Source organism: Vipera ursinii (assembly GCF_947247035.1).
Source record: "Vipera ursinii genome assembly, chromosome: 2".
In the NCBI taxonomy this organism is placed as follows: Eukaryota; Metazoa; Chordata; class Lepidosauria; order Squamata; family Viperidae; genus Vipera; species Vipera ursinii.
In genome coordinates, this window is record NC_139513.1 from 34005387 (window position 1) to 34023752 (window position 18366).

At 39.5% G+C, this 18366-nt stretch overlaps 1 protein-coding gene across 1 annotated transcript in view; it reads right to left on the minus strand.

Moving 5' to 3' along the window:
• ADAMTS9 (ADAM metallopeptidase with thrombospondin type 1 motif 9) overlaps positions 1–18366 on the minus strand; it is a 160444-nt gene that overhangs the window by 87870 nt on the left and 54208 nt on the right. Inside the window, exons 13-18 of the mRNA XM_083355935.1 lie at positions 11736–11917; positions 9500–9636; positions 6650–6767; positions 6293–6388; positions 4095–4258; positions 3837–3966 (exon numbers count right to left, since the gene is read on the minus strand). Of these exons, the coding sequence (XP_083212061.1) occupies positions 3837–3966; positions 4095–4258; positions 6293–6388; positions 6650–6767; positions 9500–9636; positions 11736–11917 (827 nt within the window). The remainder of the gene's footprint in view (positions 1–3836; positions 3967–4094; positions 4259–6292; positions 6389–6649; positions 6768–9499; positions 9637–11735; positions 11918–18366) is intronic.

The window sequence follows — 18366 nt, forward strand, 5'->3', positions numbered from 1 at the left end:
TTCTTGCCACTACAGCAGCAAGATACAGCACTAATTTGGTATTCACAGACTATTAGTGAAAGTGAAACCATAAAGACACAGCACTATGCACATTAGAAAAATGTACAAGGGCAAAAATGGGAAGTCTGCTGGCTCAAACACTGACCACAGAGGTAGTGCAATACTTTGTCTATATAAGCTTAGATGCCTTTATTCCTACAGATGTCTTCAGAATTGTAGATGTTTCAATGGCAATTAGGTGTGTGGATGAAGCAAAGGCCATTTTGCTTGAGACAAATTAGTCATATCAATCAGTTATGTCAAGGGTAGGTAATTAATTTTCCCAGGGGGCCAAATGAGAAACGGTGGGCTGTTGTAGAGGGCTGAACCAAAAGAGCTGTGAAAGTGTGTAGGCATGCAGGCATGAACACATGTAAATTGGGAGAAAAAATAGCCGTTGCTTTCAATATAAAAGCAAGAAGTTATAGGGAAAGGGCGGTATATAAATGTAATAAAATAAATAAATAAATAAATAAATAAATATTGCATGCATGCTGGACACTCAGGGCTTTTTTTCTCATAGAATGCTCAGAACGGAGTTCCGGCACCTTTTTTGGATGGAACCTTGTAGGGTAGGCAAGGCGGGCTGTATGACATGCGTGAGTTCCGCCACCTTTTTCTTTTACAAAAAAAGCACTGTGGACACTTATTTACATTTGATTTCTAATTTCCGATTGACCTCATGCAGGCTGGACAGTGACAACCAAAGACCTCAATATGGCCGGGGGGGGCATAAAATGCCCAGGTCTGATTTATGTGAACAGCTTCCAGGTGCCTGTTATAATTTTATTTATACCTCCCTACAGTTTATTTATATCTCCCTACAGAAGTTTACTTTACAATGTGAGAATAGTATGTGGGCAGAAATGCAATTCTTGATGTTATAAGGAAAGATGGAAAATATGCTGCCCAGTTTGATACTCCTTCCTATTTTTGCCATAATGTCTCAAACTTCCAGCTTCCCATAATATGTTAGTGTCAATACCGTATTTCCCTGAAAATAAGACCAGATCTTAAATTAATTTTTGCTCCAAAAGATGCATTAGGGCTTATTTTCTGGTTAGGTCTTATTTTGGGGGAAATATGGTACTAACATTAAGAAAACCAAGATCATGGCTTCTGGCCCTCTCAATTCTTGCAAATAGATGGGGAAGAGATGGAGGTAGTGACAGATTTTATTTTCCTGGGCTCCAAGATCACTGCAGATGGGGACTGTAGCCAAGAAATTAAAAGACGCTTGCTCCTGGGGAGGAAAGCCATGGCAAATCTAGACAGCACACTAAAAAGCAGAGACATCACCCTGTCAACAAATGTGCGTATAGTCAAGGCTATGGTCTTCCCAATTGCAATGTATGGAAGTGAAAGTTGGACCATAAGAAAGGCTGAGCGCCAAAGAATTGAGGCCTTTGAACTCTGGTGCTGGAGAAGACTCCTGCGAGTCCCTTGGACTTCAAGGCGATCAAACCAGTCAGTCCTAGAGGAGATCAACCCTGACTGTTCTTTAGAAGGCCAGATCCTGAAGTTGAAACTCAAATACTTTGGCCACCTAATGAGAAGGAAGGACTCACTGGAGAAGAACCTAATGCTGGGAAAGATTGAGGGCAATAGAAGAAGGGGATGACAGAGAATGAGGTGGCTGGATGGAGTCACTAAAGCAGTAGTGAGCTTAGATGGACTCCAGAAGATGGTAGAGGACAGGAAGGCCTGGAGGAACATTGTCCGTGGGGTCGTGATGGGTCGGACACGACTTTGCAGCTAACAACATGGTACTAAATTGCATCTGTCAGGCTAACGGTCTTAACTGAGGCTTATTTGGGGGGGGGCTTATATTACAAGCATCCTGAAAAGTCATGCTATGGCTTATATTTCGGTTAGGTCTTATTTTCAGAGAAACAGGGTATATGAGGTAGTATTAAGGTTTGGAGTAGAAGTCTACCCTTATCCAGGAAATGGCCATAAGTCAGCCATTTCCTTCAACTCAACCTACCTCACAAGGGAGTTATTGTGGGAAAAATAGCAGAATGGAGTTCTCTCTCTCTCTCTCTCTATATATATATATCTCTCTCTATCTATATCTCTCTCTCTATCTATACATACATACACACACATACATATACATATATATATATAAACACACACACACACACACACATACATACACACACACATACATACATACACACACACACACACACACTATCTTGAACTATAAAAAGCAGTATACAGCAGGGTTCCCCAACCCCCGGGCCAAGGACTGGCACCAGGCCACAGCATGCCAGAAACTGGGCTGTGCAAACAATCAAAGGCCTCTCTGTGGGATGCAGGCAGCATGAGAAACCATAGCCCCTCTGATCCGCGGAAAAACCTCTTTCCATGGAACCAGTCCCTGATGCTCAAAAGGTTGGGGGCCACTGGTATAGAGGTATTCCTCAACTTAGTCAACATTCAAAATTCTGATGGACCTACCTGGGGGGTACTTATGACCCAGATTCAAAGTTCCAATGGTAAGGTTCCCCTGTGGCCATATGACCATACATGAAACTCCTGGCAACTGAGCCATATCTATGGCCCTTTGCAGAATCTTGCAGCCATAGGACTGCATTTTACAACAGTTTTGTCAAAAAAAAATAACATTTACTTTTGCTTTTTGGCAAAACTACACCCATACTAAAACCACTGCTTTACTTAACAACTATGGCATTTACCTAATGACCATGGATTTGCTTAACAACCCTGGCAAAAAAAGGTCATAAAATCAGGTTGTAAGCTAGGCATTGGTGTTTAGTAGCTTATGCTATTTCTCTATCTTGAGTAGCACAAGAGAAGACAACTTAATGTAGAGCTGTTGTTTTCTTTGATGTCTTAGAGTCAATGTTGACTGGTGGTGACTGCCTGGACTGGTCCCCAAATTTTCTTGGCAAGATTTCAGGAGTGGCTTGCGCTTGTCTGCTTCCTGAACTGAGAGATAACTAGCCCAGAATCAATCAACTGGATTTATACCTAAGAACTCACCATTTCCTAGCTTCTAGACTTAGTTAGACATTAGTTCTAATGCAGGGCAGCGGTCATGATTTTGACATAAAGATTCCTTCAAGTCAGCCTAAAGTACTAAGAAGGGTCTTAATATTGTGAGCAGCTTAAAAGACAGCATCCATCATCTTGCTACAGCTTTTGGAAATGTAAAGTTGGAATTATTTTTCTTTTTTATATAATAATATTTTATTAATTGTCTAATTTTACATTTAGGTATTTAAAAAGCAAAGTGCTGGCTGGGTTAATCAATAATTCAACAACATGCAAAAATCTTTAGTACAAGTCTCAAGTTACAACATCAAATATTTCCGCTCTTTTCCCCTTAATATGTACTATCTCGTATTTAAGCTAATACAGTTCTTATTATATCAACTAAGTAAAACATCATTATTACCATTTATCAATAAAATTTTAGCTTATACTAATCTTAATTACTTTTACATTCAATCTTTATAGACAATCAATGTCCTGTTATTGGTTTTTCCCCCAATTTTTAGTTTCCCATCAATATTCAAATTTAACATTTGATATTTATAATTTCCAGGCTTTAGGTAACCAAAGTTTTCCTTATCTCAATTCATAACAGAATCTAATATTCAAAATACGCATCTTATCTATTTGAGTATACTCTTGTTCTATTTTCTAAAAGTTATCTATTTCCCACCATATTAAATCATCTAATTATTAATACAGCATCCCCTTTAACAAATCAAAACCATTATATATATTGTCTGGGTTTTTCAAATCCCTTTAAAGCCACATACCTTGGCAGAGTTTACTGCAGGGCTGCCAAGGTCCATAGATATTCCAATAAAACTGCTGAGGTTTATCTTCAATGGGGATATTGAATGTGTATCGAACATCAGGGTTATATAAATTACCCACTGATAAAACCTGAGAAGAAAAAGATAAGAAAAGCATAACATCAAGGGAGGAACTGTACTATTTCATCTCCATAAACATTAAAAAAGAGCAATATCTATTTGATTTTCTTTTAGGGGGAAAAAAAAGAGATTTTTCACCTGAAGAACTATTTCTTGATCAATGCGGTAAGTAGAATTGATTCGTTCAACGGGAGCGTCTGAGCCACTGTATTCTATGACAGCATTTCCAATTTTGATTTCCTTCTTAAACATACTGACAACATAGTCTCCATTTAATATGAAGCCCTCATTGCTTGACAATGCTGTGTTCACAAAGATAAACAAAAAAATGAATCACAGTAATTTTCTTACATACACCAGGAAGTATATTACAGTGCATTTAATATTGATATTGATTTATTCATTTTACTTCTAGACAACCCAATGATTGTGGTTCTTCTGGCAGTGTAGAAATCAATTTATTTACTTAATAGGAATTCTATAATTTAAATTCTGCTTTAAAATGCAGCCTAATTAGAATAAATTAGAAAATGACAATCATAGAAGTTGTGTTTTCCGGATGCAACCCCACAATACAAAAAATCATAACCTGGAGAGTTTGCTTTTTAACGGACTAGATTACACAATTACTCTGGAATACTCTGCAGCATGCTTTTCAGGTATACTTGAACTGTACCTATATTCAGAATAAACATATGCTATAATGCTGGAACAATATCTGTTAAAGAACAAGTTACGGTACCTATTTTTTTCCAGAATGGATTTCATTTTACCTGAATGTGATTTCAACAATAACCACACCAAAATACCGTGCAGGCAGTACTTGACTTAGGATTGTAATGGAGCATGCCTATTACAGGTAAGTAGTTGTAAGTAGTGATGGTTGTAAAGTGATCACCTATGTGATTGGCCTGATTTTACAATCTTTTCTGCGGTGGTCATTAAGTGAATGCTGTGGTTGCTAAGTGAATCAACTGTTCATTATGGGCAGATTTTACTGAAAACAAAGTAAATGTCATTTCCGCCCAAAAAAGTAATAAAATGTTGTCATGCAACAGTAAATGTGAGCTGGTTGCCAAAAAGCACCCGATGGTCCAGAGTGGACAGTCATGAGAACTTTGGAACAGGATTCTAAATACCCCTGGTGAGGTCCATTCTAACTTCAAATCGTCAGTAAGTGACCAGTTCTAAGTCAAGGACTTCCTGTAGAACAGGGGTGTCATGCGGAAACCGTGCCCACCCCATTGCTGGCAATGGCAAAACCGTCCCTGTTCTGTTACAGGCAATTGTATTGTGAATTTAATTCCTTGTAACAGAACAGTCGAAAGACAGTAACAGGATTACTGTCCGCATGGCTTGTGTTCAGATGTTACAATGGAGGATGGAACACAAGGGAGCAAGAAGGAGGAAGTCCAACCCAGAAGGGGTGGATCCTAGTACAGCATCATGAGCAGGATAGGAAATACATCACAAAGGGGGAAGGTACTGGCAGACGCAATTAGCATATTATAATTTCCAGACCATAGCGCACTCAAGGTGGAAGGGAGTTAATTTTTCCCAAGAAAATGCCCCATGTCTATGAAATTTAGCCTTTATCCTTCACATGAAGTGAGAGTATCAATAAAATGTCTATTTTCTACCCTCCCTTCTGAATAGGATGAGTTTTTTTGTTTTTGTTTTTTAAAAACAACCCTTAGTGTTAATTGTGGTACTATTAACACTTGACTAAATGGCCGTCTGTTAAGAAGTGTTCATACGAGCCTATCCTAAAATGATATGGGAAGGCCCAATACAAATAGTCCTTGACTAATGACTGATCATTTAATAAGTTACAATTGACCCTGAAAAAGATTATGACCTCTGGCTACATATACCCATACCATCATTGCCTTATGGGTATTTGGCAAGTGGTACACATTTACCACCATTTGCAGCATCCCATGGTCACGTGACTGTGATTTATGGCATTTTTGCTAGAAACCAATGTTTACTTCCAGTTTCTGGCAAAAAAAAACGCCTCATAGTGAGCAATGGCTATGCTTCATGATCATGGCGTTTGCTTAACAACCGCAGTATTCACTTTATGAATACTGCAGTACTTTTTGCAGTATTCACTGCAAAAAAGATCCTAAAATCAGGCATGGTCACATGGTGACCTACTATATAACCGTCACCGCTTATGACCGAAATTTGCAGATTCAGTGATGGCTGTAAGACGAGGACTGCCGTTGTGATTTTTGTGTCTTTTCCCAAACTAACAGTTATATGAAAGAGCATTTATTTTTTTTGAAGGGAATAACATTAATTTGCAGTTGCTGAAGAGCATCACCTCTTACCAAGGTAATTATCATCTTCTGGTTTCCCTGAGTAACTATGCTGCCGTACGTCGATATTTGTAGCACCGGCTGGAATGCGTATCACAGTGTTATAACCTGAGAAGACAAGCCAGAAAGTCAAGCTTTTCATGCATACGTGCAGCCTTGGTATTTTTTTATAATAATGATAAAAAAAGAAAAACTGCTATGATTCAACATCACAGTAATCAAGTAGAAAACTTTCATGTTATCATCAAATAGCAAGAAACAAAAAAATATGAAAAAACTGAAAGCAAAATCTTATTCATTATAGTACTGGTTTTTAAAAACATGTCACATATGGTTAAGTTTGCTAGCAAACAGCTTTTCTCTTCTTACCATAGTGCACCGTATTGAATGTCCCTGCAATGGTTTTGCATGATGAATTATCGCCACCACACACACCACATTTATCCCTTCTGGCTTTGGAATTGAGCACATGATCACATCCAGCTTGCTTTAGAGAAAGAAAGGTTCAGAATGAAATTGGACAAATATGAAAATAAGATAGAATTTACAGGGTTGCAAATGAAAACCATACTACCAGCAATGGCCTCTGACAGCACATTCATTCTTTATTTTTCCAATATCCTGTTAAGCTATAATAATCATAACCATCCTCCTATTAGGACATGAAAAGTAAGCATGCTTCAAGCCATGTGAAGTGCAAAGCAATACAGCACGCTGGGAGATAAGTGAGAGGATAGGCAGGTGAACTCCTGGAGCTACAGAGATTACACAAAGATTATTATGCCTTGTGGAAATGGGTAGCAGTTGTAACAACAGATGAGTCTGGGTTATTAAGTGCTAGGCTTATGAAGCTTTCAGCCAGATCACGAATGCAACTGTGATCCCAACAAAATGACTACAATTGCTCCAATTATCTATGTTCACTTGTCCATAATAATGCCAATCTCAACTACGTAGGTCTTCTGCAACCCTAAGAAAGTAAGATTTCTACTATTAATAAGTTTCCCACTTAAAGCAGAAACTTACAACGATGTGATCTTAGATACTTCTCCACCAGCTTCTCATTTACAATAGAGTAATTCCTGCACTGCATTTTCAGAGTTCTTCAGACATTTAGGGAAGGAAATGACTCCCATTTACAAACAGGACATTCTTTTATATCTGCCCTAGTTAAATTATATCGTTTTATGGGAAGCCTGGCACCTAAACAGTTCTCGTAAATACGTATGTGTAAGCCAATCCTGTAAGTCTCTCTAGAAAGAGAAGCAACGTGTCTGTTTCAATTCTGACACTGCAGCTGAGCTGATGAAACAGAGGAAACAGAAAGCCCAGGATACGTATAATATACTTTTTTCTTTTTAGCCTCTCCACTGCTTTTCAATCATTTTCAAACAAAAGAGGATTTAGTGGCAATAGAGAATAGAGCTGATTTCTACTTGAATCAGACAATTAGCCCATTTAGTTCAGTACAATCTGTATTGCATGTGGAACAAGCGGTGCACACACGCAACACTCGGAGGACTCCCGTGCAGATCAATACAGGCTTTCTGGTTCCCATCCGTGTTCCCTGCTGCTGCAGCTGCTACTTTGTGAAGGATGATGACACACAAGGAATTATCCTGGCATGCTGTCTTCCTGGTACAATAATACTCCTAAGCTAGTGGAAGTCTGATGGAAATGTGGAAAATGATTTTCTGCTCACATCTCGTCTCTTCAAACTTAATTGTCTCTCAAGGGCTGACTAACAGGCTCTTTGGAAGACGGTCAGGAAAGCAATTGAAGCGGGGAAGGTGGTGTGGGGAGCAGGGCTCTCCTCAGATAAATTCTTCTGTGTTTAAATTTCATGCCAAGATTGGTCCCGAGATAACAGGGTAACAGAGTTGGAAAGGATCTTGGAGGTCTTCTAGTCCGACCCCTTCTTCAGGCAGAAAACCCTACATACCATTTCAGACAAATGGTTGTCCAATCTCTTCTTAAAAACCTCGAGCTTTTGTGTAAGAGGACAGGTGTAAAATAAACTCAGCATGCAATGAGGGAGATTTCAGTCTCTATCTCTGCTTCCTGAGATGGGTAAGGATTATTTTTGCCTCCCTTGCTATGTAAGTAAGTCTCTGGATGCGAGTAAGTATTTGGTGAACGACAGGAAAAGGGAATGGAAAATTTGTATCAGCTTGCATTTGCACGAGTGACAAGATGTAGTGTAGCTACTAATTCAGTCAGGCTTGTGTGGCTAGCAGGATCAAAAAAGAACACACATTTTAAGCTCAACTGAACTAAAGAGAACCAGATTGGTGTGTAGCGGGTAAGGTGCTGGCCTAGAAACTAGACGTCTGTGAGTTCTAGTCTCAATTTAAGCATGAAAGGTAGCTAGATGACTTTGGGCCAATCATTCTCTCTCGGCCCAACCCACCTCACCGGATTGTTGTTGTGGAGAAAACGGAAGGAGGTGGGACCAGTGGTGGGATTCAAATATGTGAACAACCGGTTGTCTGTGTTTGATGCCGCTTCCGGAAGTCCATTCTGGGCCTGGGCAACAAAAAATTAGCTAACGGTTCTGCTGAACTGGTGTGAACCGGCTGAATCCCACCACTGGGTGGGAGTTTATGTATGTTCATTTCCTTCAGTTAACTATAAAGTAATAATGGAAGGATAACAATTTAATAAAATAAATAAAACTGACAGCAGTTCTTCAAAATTAAAGCCCGATCTAAGTTAACTTGGAGCTGCTGGACATGAAATAGGAGATTTTTTCCCCGCTGAAAACAAATACTATACTATTAATAGGGAACTGTTCTTGCTTAGAGAAATGGCAACACATCTGCTAAAGCAGGAAGCAATTAGTGCTAAATCCAGTTTAGATTGGACTGACTTTTTTTTTTTGGTAGATTCATTTTGGGCATTTGATGCCTCCAAGCTCTCGCACTTGGCATAACATAGCCATGCATTGGGACCAAGCAGCATCTCTCTTTAGGATGGCATTTATTTATGCTTGACATACTTGACATTCTGTACAATTTGGAACTTTACTACTACCACTTCCAGTGGTTAGCCAAGGAGTAATGTAAAACAGAAATACTATTGTGCAAATTATATAAAATAGAGCTCTGGCTTAAATTAAGGGTATGTCACATAATTATCAGTTCATGTGAGGAGAAGATGGAAAACGTGACCCATGTTTGAAAATAGTTAGCTTGTTAAACAAAATAAAGTAACATTTACCCGACAAAGTCCTTGTACACAGATGTCATTTGTGTCTGGGCCACAAGGGGTGCCATCAATAACCCTGTCCCTGAGCTGATAATAAGCTGTATTTCCTGCCACTCTGCAGAAGAGCTTGCACCGGTCTTTCATTAAAACTGTCAAAGCAAAATAATCCGGTTATTTTCTATCTGGTCTTTCACTTTCTTTGATAAGAAAGTTCTCTTGTTGTTGACCAATAGCACTGAGTTCATGCTGCAGCCTCTGAGTTAATGCACTCTACATGGGGCTACTCCTGAAATCCATTTGGGAGCTTCAGCAGCAGTGTGAGCAGTCTTTGGGGACCCCAGAATGGCTCATATTATAGCTCAGCTCTGGGAACTACACTGGCTACCGATCTGCATCCGGGTGCAGTTCAAGGTTTTGGAACATCTTACTCTCTAAGGTGAGATTAACCTCCAGCATCCTATCCTTCTGGAAGAATAGCAATAGCAATAGCACCTAGACCACGGGTCTGCAACCCGCGACTCCGGAGCCGCATGCGGCTCTTTCAGCCGTCTCCTGCGGCTCCCAGTCCTCTGCCATGTGCAGTCCAAAAAACAAAAAAGTGGGACTAAAAAATTTCAACCAATTAATTCAAATATGCAGGGTAGGTGCATATCTCGCCTTGGCTCCACTCTTCAGTCAAACCCTGTTCTGCGCATGTGTACATGTACGCGCATGCGCACACATTTTTTGCGGCTTCCAGTTTTTCCTTTTCTGAGGGAACCGGTTCCGAGTGGCTCTTTCACTGTTTCAGGTTGCTGATCCCTGACCTAGACTTATAAACCGCTTCACAGAGCTTTACAGCCCTCTCTAAGCGGTTCACAGAGGCAGCATGTTGCCCCCCAACAATATGGTCCTCATTTTACCGACTTCAGAAGGATGGAAGGCTGAGTTAACCTTGAGCTGGTCAGGATTGAACACCTGGCAATAGAATGCAGAGTTAGCCTGCAATATTGCATTCTAACCAGAAGACCTGGCTCTACCATTTGGCCTGGGAACCCCAATGGGAGAGTACCACACTGGAGGTAGTTACTAGATTGATAGCAAACGCCACCTCCCTGCTTGCTTCCTGCTTCCCCCCCTGCCCGTCTTTTATTCTCACATCGCTGTATCATTGTTTTATTTTTCATTGTTTGTTCTGTTGCTCCATTACTTTATTGTTATGTTTACACTTTTCATTTCTCTGTTTTTACTGTTGTAAGCCACTTAGAGTAGCCCCATGGCGAGATAGGCGGCAAATAAATTTTAAAAACTAACTAACAAGCAAACAAATAAAGAGAAACTCTGCCAACATCTGCTTGGCCCAAATTACCGATCTTTTACCCAATGGGCTATTCCCAGCTCAGTTAAAAGGACAAACAGGCACCAGATGCCAATGGTGCTTACCAATATTCCTTGTCTTACGACCGTAATGAAGCCCTGAATTTCTGTTGTAATTCATGGCCATCATACGTTAAGGCACCCATGTGACCGAACCCAATTTTACAACTTTTTTGTGGCAGTTATTAAGTGAACATTGTGGTTGTTAAGGAAATGTGGCGGTCGCTAAGTGACACCACAGTTATTAAATGAATCAATGTATTCCTATAGGTATTTTTGCCCAAAAAGTGGCAGAAAAGCCCAGAAACTGGCAGAAAAGGTTGTAATTTGCAGTCACATGACCACAGAACGCTGCAAATGACCATAAAGGTGACCCAGTTGCCAAGTACCCAAAATGTGGTCATTTATGCAGCCATCAGAACTCTAGAACTGACTCATAAGTAGCTTTTGGAAGGTTCATTGTAACTTTGAACAGTTGCTAAGTGACTCGTCATACGTTGAGGACTATCTGTACTTCCTGAGAATAGTATAGCTAAACAGGGGACAAGTGAGCTTGTCCTACCTGAAGAATAGGAACAAAAACAAAGAGGAGGTAGAGAGATTGGGCCCGCCTAAGCAAAGGATTGTTCTAATCCAGTGGTGGCGAACCTATGGCATGCGTGCCAGAGGCGACACGCAGAGCCCTCTCTGTGGGCATGTGCACCACCGCGGCCCCCTCCTCACCAGCAGCCAGCAGTGTAGGGAAAATAGGAGGAGGAAGGAGTATTAGCCTTGAGTTCATCCTCTCAAGTTACTTATAAAAAAATAAAGGCAGGATATAAATAAATCAAATAAACAAACAAACAAATTCCTTGCGAATTCTCGCACCTAGTTGTTTTACTGATGTACTTACTTCCACTATACTTAGGAACCCAGCGCACATTAGGAGGTAGACCGTTAATGTTAAAATGCTTTCCATCAAAGACAGCACACTGTTCATCACGGAAATCTTTCTTTAGTTTGGAACATGGTTCAGTGTTGCACGATTTAAATTTCATCCTGCGCCCCACACAGTATTTTCCACCATTTTTTGGCCTAAACAAATTAAGCAAAAAAAGATATGTTTATGAATGACATTAGGAAATTTTGTATTCTCCCAGATTCAGCTGAACCATGTTTGAGTTCATGATGCTTTTCCCAGCTTTTGTTTTCTTTCCATTATATCAAGATGTTATTGTGTCTGAATTAAGTTAGCTGTTCTACTTCTATTATAAACAATAGAAGATGGCAGCTTTCTTTGAAAGATACCAGGCTGGCAATAAACTAGACAGTATGTTACATCTTGTGATGCTACTTCTTGTGAATCAGGAATCAGTTCTCTCACAGTGGTCTCATGTATTTATAAAGTCTGGGGAAAACATGTTCAAAGAAAAGAAAAGTGATAAATGAGCTATTATCTTAGGGTGCAGTTTAGAAGTAATTAAATCAATCCAAATTTTAGTGAGCAAGGAGGTGTATTTATCAAATAATGAAGGTCCCCTTAAATTTGAACTAGGAGTCATAATTTCAGTTTGTACATCAAGATAAACATTTGTTTAAAATGAAGATTTTTAATTGAAGTTTAAATCTGTTTCAGATTCAGATGTATTGGAGAATTAGTTTAGCAATAGCATTTAGCCTTAGATGTGCTGATGAAGTGTGCAAAGGAAGAAAAGGGAGGGGAAGTGGGGAAGGCTTGTAAACCACATTTATTCTCCACCTGAGGAAGCACTGGACTGAAATGGTTATATTTCAAGATCAGTTCAGAGAGAAAGAGAAATGATTTTAGAAATTAAACAGGTTTCACTTTCAACCAGCAAGACCAAATGCAATCTCCCTGTTACGTGGAATAGCCCTTTAAAGGCTAAAAACCAATATTTTCTTATTTGACTGGGACTATGAAAGCAAGAGAACTGTCAAATCCTTCGAAAAGCCACACAATAAAGCTTAGATAGATAAAACAGGTTTCTTTTCTGTGCCTCTGTTTTCAGACAGAATTGAAACAGTGGTGTATGAATCTGATTGTGAATGTCTAATGCCACCTTCCAACATTTAGGAAAATAGATAAGGTGAAAATTATCAAGTAAGTGGCCATTCAAGAGAGCCAGTTTGGTGTAGTAGTTAAGATGCTGGTTTAAAAACCAGGAGTCTGTGAGTTCTAGTCCTGCATTACACATGACAGCTGAATGTGGGATCTTGGGCCAGTAACTCTCTCTTAGCCCTACCCATCTCACAGGGTTGTTGTGGGGAAAAGAGGAGGAGGGGTATTAGGTATGTTCGCTGCCTTGAGTTATGTATAAAAAAATAATGAAGGCAGGATATAAATAAATATATAAATAAACCCAATCCAGTCCAATCCAACCCAATCTAATATACAATCTGTGCCCTCACTGGATATTGAACTTGCATGTTGTACTTCACGTTTTGCTTTTCGCTTATTAAGTATTTGCTCAGGAAAATATGAAAGCTCAATTTCTTAACATTCACATATTTCAAGTGCAATGCTCCATCTGGTAAATTTCACTTCTTTTCAAGGCTTAATAAGGTGACAGGAAATACAGAGAGACCTCAACTTACGACCACAGAATCTTAGTTGCAAGTCAGGTGAGACTCCCATGTGACTGCCTTGCTCAACGACCACAATCCCAGCACTCCCCACTGCAGTTGTTAAAGGTCCCTAAGGGGGAAGTCTTGAGAGGACCAGCGCTCACCTGCAAGCAGAGACCTACGGGGCCCAGAAGGCCTTGGCCAGCCAGGTCCAGGAGCATGTGGGCCTCCTCCCTCTCAAGAGGCCTGGTCTTCTCCCTGTCCCACTATGCCTGGAAGGCCTCAACCGGCCAGACCCAGGGACATGCAGACTTCCTCTACCCAAAAGCCTAGCCTTCTCCCTGGCCTCCTCTGCACCATTCCCAGAAAGCCTCAGCATTAGCCAGTTCCTGTTCTTGGCCAGCCTTAAGAAAGATTGCCTCTCTAGCCATGAGGAAGATGTCTTCCCTGGCTTTTTAGCTGAGCTTCACATCAGCTGCATATGCCTGTCAGCAGCTATAAGGAAAGGGAAAGGTAACTGGACCTAGGAGTAGCCAGCTCGTGCCTTCCGGGCATGGTAGGAGAAGAGGAGGTCCAGGCCTTTCAGGAGTGACAGAGGGGAGACGGGAGCTTGCACGTGGTTGGGCCTGCAGTTGAGGCCTTCTAGCCTGTGAGAGGTTTCCTAGGCAGCTGAGGACTCAATTGGGGTGGATTGGTAGTAGCACTCCCACAGTCAGAAGGATGAGCACAATGGTAAGCACCCAAATTTTGATCACATCACTGTAGGGGCACTGCAACGTTGGACTGTCATGTAGGGGTTCATTTAGGGCCGTCATAATTTCAAATGGTAATTCCACACCTATCTATGTAAGTGTTATGTACTGGGCTTTTGGTACCACACCACGTGTGTTGCTGGAGAGCTAACGGCTCTCCAGCAACTCAGACAGGACGTCTCCGGTCCTGCAATTGGTCAGCCTTGGGCGGCAAGCACGGGTTCAATCTGATTGGTTGCTACCATAGGGTTTGGCTATATATTGTGGCGGGGAGCGGCCCAAGTCCTAGTACAGTTCCAGCTTGAATAAAGAATGAGTTCCTCTGTACTCAGCTGTGTGTCTTCATTCCTGCTCACCAGAGCCCACGACTTAACAGTAAGCATCCAGAAGAAAAAAAATGGAAAATTACGTGACATCACAACACAAGCCCCATCATTAGGCATATCCATCTTGTTGTTTGATGCACGTATATAAACCATACTATTTGCATTCTACCCCTCCCACTCCCCCAAAGACAATGATGCCTGGAACAAATCACATAATTATATGGGATCTACTTCTAAAACAAACATACCTATGAGGTTTGTACACATAAAAAAAACTCTCCTTAAGACTTTTAAACACAATACTTTTTCATTAAGATGGCATGCACTTTTTATCTGAAGACAGTAAACAATAATGGATTGTTTATCAATAGTGGATTGTCTGATTTACATGAAACTGTGTTTGAAGGCCACCTACAATAATTTTTGAAAGAAATACTATTCTCCCCAGAATATTGTTTTTTAACATCAGAGGTAATGTATAACAATATTGTTTTTTTTAATATAGAGGCTGTGTATAAAAAATTGTCACAAATTGTACAATGTCAAGTTCTTCTTCCAAGCTATCTATCATTTACAAGCTTCAGAGTACGATGATGGAACTTTCTCTCACTTGAGATGAGTGGGTTAATACATACAGCTTTGAAATGGATTTCTTTTTCATTTCTTGCTCCTGAATATTCTGACAAAGTTACGAAACTGGAAAATTTAAGGCTTAATTTGCTTTTCTTAGAAAAACAAGCAAACCTGGATCTTAATCTAATCCCATTTCAAAAAGGCCTAGAAGATCTCTGTTGAATCATGATTTGCAAGATGACTTGAGCTTTACAAATGAACTTTTTTTAACATATTAAAGCTTCATCATGAATCATTCACCAACAGATTATCATGCAAAGGTCTATCTTATAGTCTTGAAAAATGGAAAAGCTCTACTCTACAAGTGATCAATATAAGGCTATGGTTCTAATGTGGTTAATTTTAGAGATGGTCAATCAGGTGCTTTTATAGGGGGCAGCGGCTTCATCAAAATGCTGAGGAATTGTTACCATATCTTCATTCAAATTATGATTGCAAATACGTGAAGGTGTGACAAAGATGAGCCTCCAGCTTGTCATCTCTACTTAGGAAGTGTGTGTGGGGGGGAAGCAAGCTTTTTATCCTAGTCCTGTATTCATATTTTTTCCAAAACTCAATTCCCAAGTGTTCAATAGAGGTTATCAGCAGGTATTTCTACACTGCAACCTTGCAATGTAATCCTATGTATCTGTATCTGAAATTCAATGTCACCTAATGCTCTTGTTTCTTCCTTTTAATTAACCAAGCATGCATCTGTTGCAAAGTGTATCTTTTCAGTTGCAAAGATGAGGTATTTTAAAGGTAGATTCCTTTCACACAGTACTCCCATAACTTTATATTTAACTGGGAGCCCAAAGAACTTTTAAAACATCTGTGAAGTCCTAACAACTCACTAAGGTTTACTGAGATAGCCTAGAGGTATTTCATATATTAAACCTGGAATCACTTCCAGATTACATAAAAGGTAGTAGAGTATATTGGAAATCAGTTTAATATTGTCAGGCATAGGGATTTTTGGAACTTCATGAATTCACGCTATTTTGTATCCTTTTCTTATTTTGGCATAAGTTTCCATTGTCGTTATAAACAATATTATTTATTTGAACACCTGTGTTTAGAAATACTGGACACTGTATCTCATTTGCAAAAATGACAATCATTTGGAAAAAAATACTGAAGTCTTTTAACTATGAAACAAAATAATTTGCATTTTGTTCCATGTCATTAACATGTTTATTACAGCACTTTGTTCAATATAAACTGGCCGTGGTTGCAAACAACCCTCTCCCATGAATTAACAATCATGTAACACCAACATGACAGAATTTTCATGACACCTGGCAAATTGGTGCAAAAACAGAGACAAAGTTTTATAGTTTTTTTGCCTCTACCAACAGCCTCCTGACTTTCTGCATCAATATACCATTAACTGCCATCCTTATTCTTCCCAAAACCATAGACATAGTTTTCAGGCACAAAAAGGTCTCAGTATCTTCTCTAACCAGAAGGTTGAACCAACTAGAAAACAAAACATCTCATAATGTTTTCACCATGATGGTGAACTCTTAACAGTTCTGAAAGGACCAAAAAGACAATCTAAAGAGTATTTAAAATTTTCCTCATGTAGCAAACTGATTATAATGCTCTGAAAGAAGTTTGCCTTGATATATTAGGCACCATGGCATACTCTGTAGAGCCACCATAAACAATAAAATGTAAGCAGTAAAACAGTGGAATGGTCCTAATGTAGGTGCTATCTTGAGATGTTTTGTGCTTGGGTAGGACAGTAGTCTAGAATGACAAATCGTGTACTAACTCCAGTTTCTATTGCTATATATGGTATGGAAGCAGATTATTAAAGCAATATTTATAAGACTTTTATTTTCTCCAGACGTTATGTAATTCCTTTTTATCCCATAGCAAGCCTTGTATGCCATATTCTCCAACTCAGACCAAGAAAACAGCTGAGCTGAGTGTCACTAGGCTTGTTGCTCATCTGAGGAAAGCACTTTTTACCCATATTGCAGAAACTGTTAACAGCTTCTTAGGCCAATACCAAAAAAAGCCTTTTTTATTTTGTTTGTTTGTTTGTTTCTGATGGCTTAACTGCAAAGATCTCGGTAGCTATCAAATGGCATCAAGGGATAAAATGTTTTGCATCTCTTTGCTAGCATCCTATGGTTCTTCACAGTTTTGCAGGTCATGTTTAGCAGTCCTATATACTGTAATATTTTCATGATTTACTTTTATGAATGCAACATTTTTGCATTGGTTATTAATATTCTTATCTTGAAAACATTAAGGCAATTATAGATAGTCCCTGACTTACAACCGTTTTTTTAGCAACTGTTCAAAAGTTACAAATAGCATTAAAAAGTAACTTACAACTGGTCCTCACCCTTAGGACCACTGAAGCAAGCATCCTCATGGTCATGTGATCAAAATTTAGGCACTTGGCAATTGGCATGTATTTACTAGGATTGGCATATCCTGGAGTCATGTGATCACTATTTGTGACCTGCCCAGCCGATTTTCAACATGCGAAGTCATTAGGGAAGCTTAACAACTGCATGTTTCACTTAACAACTGTGGCAAAAATATGGTAAAACTGGGTGAAAATCACTTAACAACTGTCCTGCTTAGCAACAGGACATCTGGTCCCAATTATGGTTGTTGTCAAGGACTGCCTATAGTTCTTAACATAAAATGGAATAATTCCTAATCATAGCAGTTGATTACTCTTTACAGGAGATTATTCTTTGGAGGCCATAAAGGCCTTCAAAGAGTTTATGGTGTGATGACAACCTACAACCAGAAATGAAAAGGACACTTGCAAAGACACTTGATTAGCATTATTGTATGTGTTAAGATTAATGCTAAATTAAAACTGTTTTTTAATATTTGTTAATGACAATGATTTTAAATATTTATTCTTTCAACCCCAGGAGCTGTTGACACAGTTCTACAGAGGAATTATTGAGTCTGTCATCTGTACTTCGATAACTGTCTGGTTTGGTACAGCAACCAAACAGGACAGGGACACACTTCAATGGATAGTTAGGACTGCAGAAAAAACAACTGTGACCAGTCTGCTTTCCATGAGGACCTGTATATTGCATGGGTCGGAAGGAGGGCTGAGAAAATATGTACAGACCCTACACATCCTGGCATAAACTGTTTCAGCTCCTCCCCTCAGGTACATTGAGTTTCTGAACCAGAGACAAATTCCTTGTGTCTAATCACACTTGGCTAAATATTCTATTCAAATTTAGTTTTGTAGTATACCACTCAGAGTCACTTGCTTGTG